This window comes from Phanerochaete carnosa (genome assembly GCF_000300595.1).
Source record: "Phanerochaete carnosa HHB-10118-sp unplaced genomic scaffold PHACAscaffold_14, whole genome shotgun sequence".
In the NCBI taxonomy this organism is placed as follows: Eukaryota; Fungi; Basidiomycota; class Agaricomycetes; order Polyporales; family Phanerochaetaceae; genus Phanerochaete; species Phanerochaete carnosa.
The window spans coordinates 194,009-196,731 of record NW_006767641.1 but is presented as its reverse complement, the minus strand read 5'-3'; the positions used below and the strand labels follow the sequence as shown (position 1 = coordinate 196,731).

Sequence of the window (2,723 nt, the reverse complement as noted above, 5' to 3'; positions counted from 1 at the left end):
TTGGGTTATTAACACAATGCTGTTTCATTATATAGTATTGCTTGATATCAGTGTCTACAATATGATGTTTTTTCCTGATCGCGCGCTGCTGCACAATCGGGTTTTTAACACAATACTGCTTCATCACATGGTATTGCTTTATATCAGTGTTTACAATATGATGTTTTTCCTGATCGCGCGCTGCTGCACAATCGGGTTTTTAACACAATACTGCTTCATCACATGGTATTGCTTCATATCAGTGTTTACAATATGATGTTTTTCCTGATTGCGCACCGCTGCACAATTGGGTTTTTAACACAATACTGTTTCATTACATGGTATTGCTTCATATCAGTGTCTACAATATGATGTTTTTCCTGATTGCGCGCTGCTGCACAATCGGGTTTTTAACATAATACTATTTCATCACATGGTATTGCTTCATATCAGTGTCTACAATATGATGTTTTTCCTGATCACGTGCCGCTGCACGATCGGGTTTTTAACACAATACTGTTTCATTACATGGTATTGCTTCATATGAGTATTTACAACATGATGTCTTTCCTGATCGCACGCCACTGCGCGATCGGGTATTTTTCTTGTTAGTCACTGAATATTGCCATTTGACAGTATTTACATCTGAAAGTGCTCTCCAGAGTGCATTTTACTCTTTTCACAGTGCTTGCAGATTTTTAATCACACAACCCACATTTTAACCACCAACCCCCCTCTAAAAGAAGAGTAGAATAGATGCGTAAGCGCCTGACGGCGCCTGAAGTACAACCACGTGATCGTGGTAGGAAAGCGTCTAAATCACGTGACCCAGTCTTAGCGCCGACCGAGGCGCTAAACGGGCCGGCGGCTATTGGGCGCATCTGATGCGCCTGATGGCGGCGGGCGGTGATGGCGGATCATCCCGCCCCACGAACGTCGGACCGACGTCGGTGATGCGCTCAACGGCGCATCAGCGGGCGGTCCCCCGACGGTCTGGATCCACCACGTGACTATGACGTCATACATACGTCATCTTTTGACCGCGCTAACCGGTCTTAAGTCGCATCAATTTGGTCCTGCTGACCATCCCCATATAGTATGCCCGAGCCTATTACAAGGTTAGAATGACTCCGTTCGCCGATTTCGCCAAGGGCCGGCCAATCAAAGCGCGACTAGTCATAATGCCCATTACGCACCCGTCCGACGGCTTCGGCTTCGGCAGCGGTGTCCATGGTACTGCCCCTCCACCGGGGTCCCATGGCGCAAGGTATAAGTACTTCCTGGAATGCGCTGATGAGTGTCACCACGAAAGCCTCCGGAGAGTTCTTCAGCTCTCGGACCTTCGCCTTCCAGTCTCACCTCAGCATAACACCTCGCCTCGCTTCGCTCGGCTCGGCTCCCCCAAACCCTAAAACGGCTAAATACTATATCCGAGATAGATGCGTAAGCGCCTAACGGCGCCTGAAGTACGACCACGTGATCGTGGTAGGAAAGCGTCTAAATCACGTGACCCAAGACTTAGCACCGACCGAGGCGCTAAACTGTCCGGCGGCTGTTGGGCGCATCTGATGCGCCTGATGGCGGCGAGCGGCGATGGCAGATCATCCCGCCCCACGAACGCCGGGCTGACGTCGGTGATGCGCTCAACGGCGCATCAGCGGGCGGTCCCCCGACGGTCTGGATCCAACACGTGACATGACGTTATACATACGTCATCTTTTGACCGCGCTAACCGATCTTAAGTCGCATCAAAGTGGTCCTGCTGACCATCCCCATATAGTATGCCCGAGCCTATTACAAGGTTAGAATGACTCCATCCGCCGATTTCGCCGAGGGCCGGCCAATCACATCGCGGATAGTCATAATGCCCATTACGCACCCGTCCGACGGCTTCGGCCTCGGCAGCGGTGTCCATGGTACTGCCCCACTCCGGGGTCCCATGGCGCAAGGTATAAGTATTTCCTGGAATGCGCTGATGAGTGTCATCACGAAAGCCTCCTGAGTTCCTCACAGAACTAGGACCTTTGCATTCTAGTTTCACCTCAGCATTCAAACCTCGACAACTACATCGTCTCGGTCTCCTCCCACCCTAAACCCCTAAAGCACTGCATACGCTACATGCCATTATGCCGTTTCCCAAAGAAGAAGGATGCTTTCAGCAGCTATCTGGCATTGCTACTGGGCAGGCACCCAATGGAGCCCTGCCAGCTCTGTTAGTTCTGGTGCATCAAACAGTCAAGAACTCTGTGCAGTTTGATTCTTCAGACATAAGCCTATGGCTTCAATATGATGCCTTTTCTGATTGCATGCCACTGCACAATCAGATTATTAACACAATACTGTTTTATCACATGATATTGCTTTATATATGTCTACAATATGATGTTTTCCCTAATTGAACGCTACTGCATGATTGGGTTATTAACAGAATACCACCTCATCACATAGTATCACTTTATACGAGTGTCTGTAGCATGTTCTTTCTGATCATGCGCCACTGCATGATTGGGTTATTAACACAATACTGTTTCATTACACAGTATTACTTTATATGAGTGTCTACAATACAATGTGTTTTCTGATTGCGCGCTGCTGCATGATTGGGTTATTAACACAATGCTGTTTCATTATATAGTATTGCTTGATATCAGTGTCTACAATATGATGTTTTTCCTGATCGCGCGCTGCTGCACAATCGGGTTTTTAACACAATACTGCTTCATCACATGGTATGCTTATATCAG

General features: G+C 48.1%; 1 protein-coding gene across 1 annotated transcript; it reads left to right on the top strand.

Annotated features, from left to right (window-relative positions):
* Nucleotides 1-1,160: 1,160 nt before the first annotated feature.
* Nucleotides 1,161-1,391, top strand: PHACADRAFT_201658 (uncharacterized protein; the record flags this gene model as incomplete). The annotated part of the gene is made up of 2 exons (XM_007401958.1): nucleotides 1,161-1,246; nucleotides 1,292-1,391. 2 exons carry the CDS (start codon nucleotides 1,161-1,163, stop codon nucleotides 1,389-1,391), a joined length of 186 nt encoding a protein of 61 aa, XP_007402020.1.
* Between the last annotated feature and the right edge of the window lie 1,332 nt (nucleotides 1,392-2,723).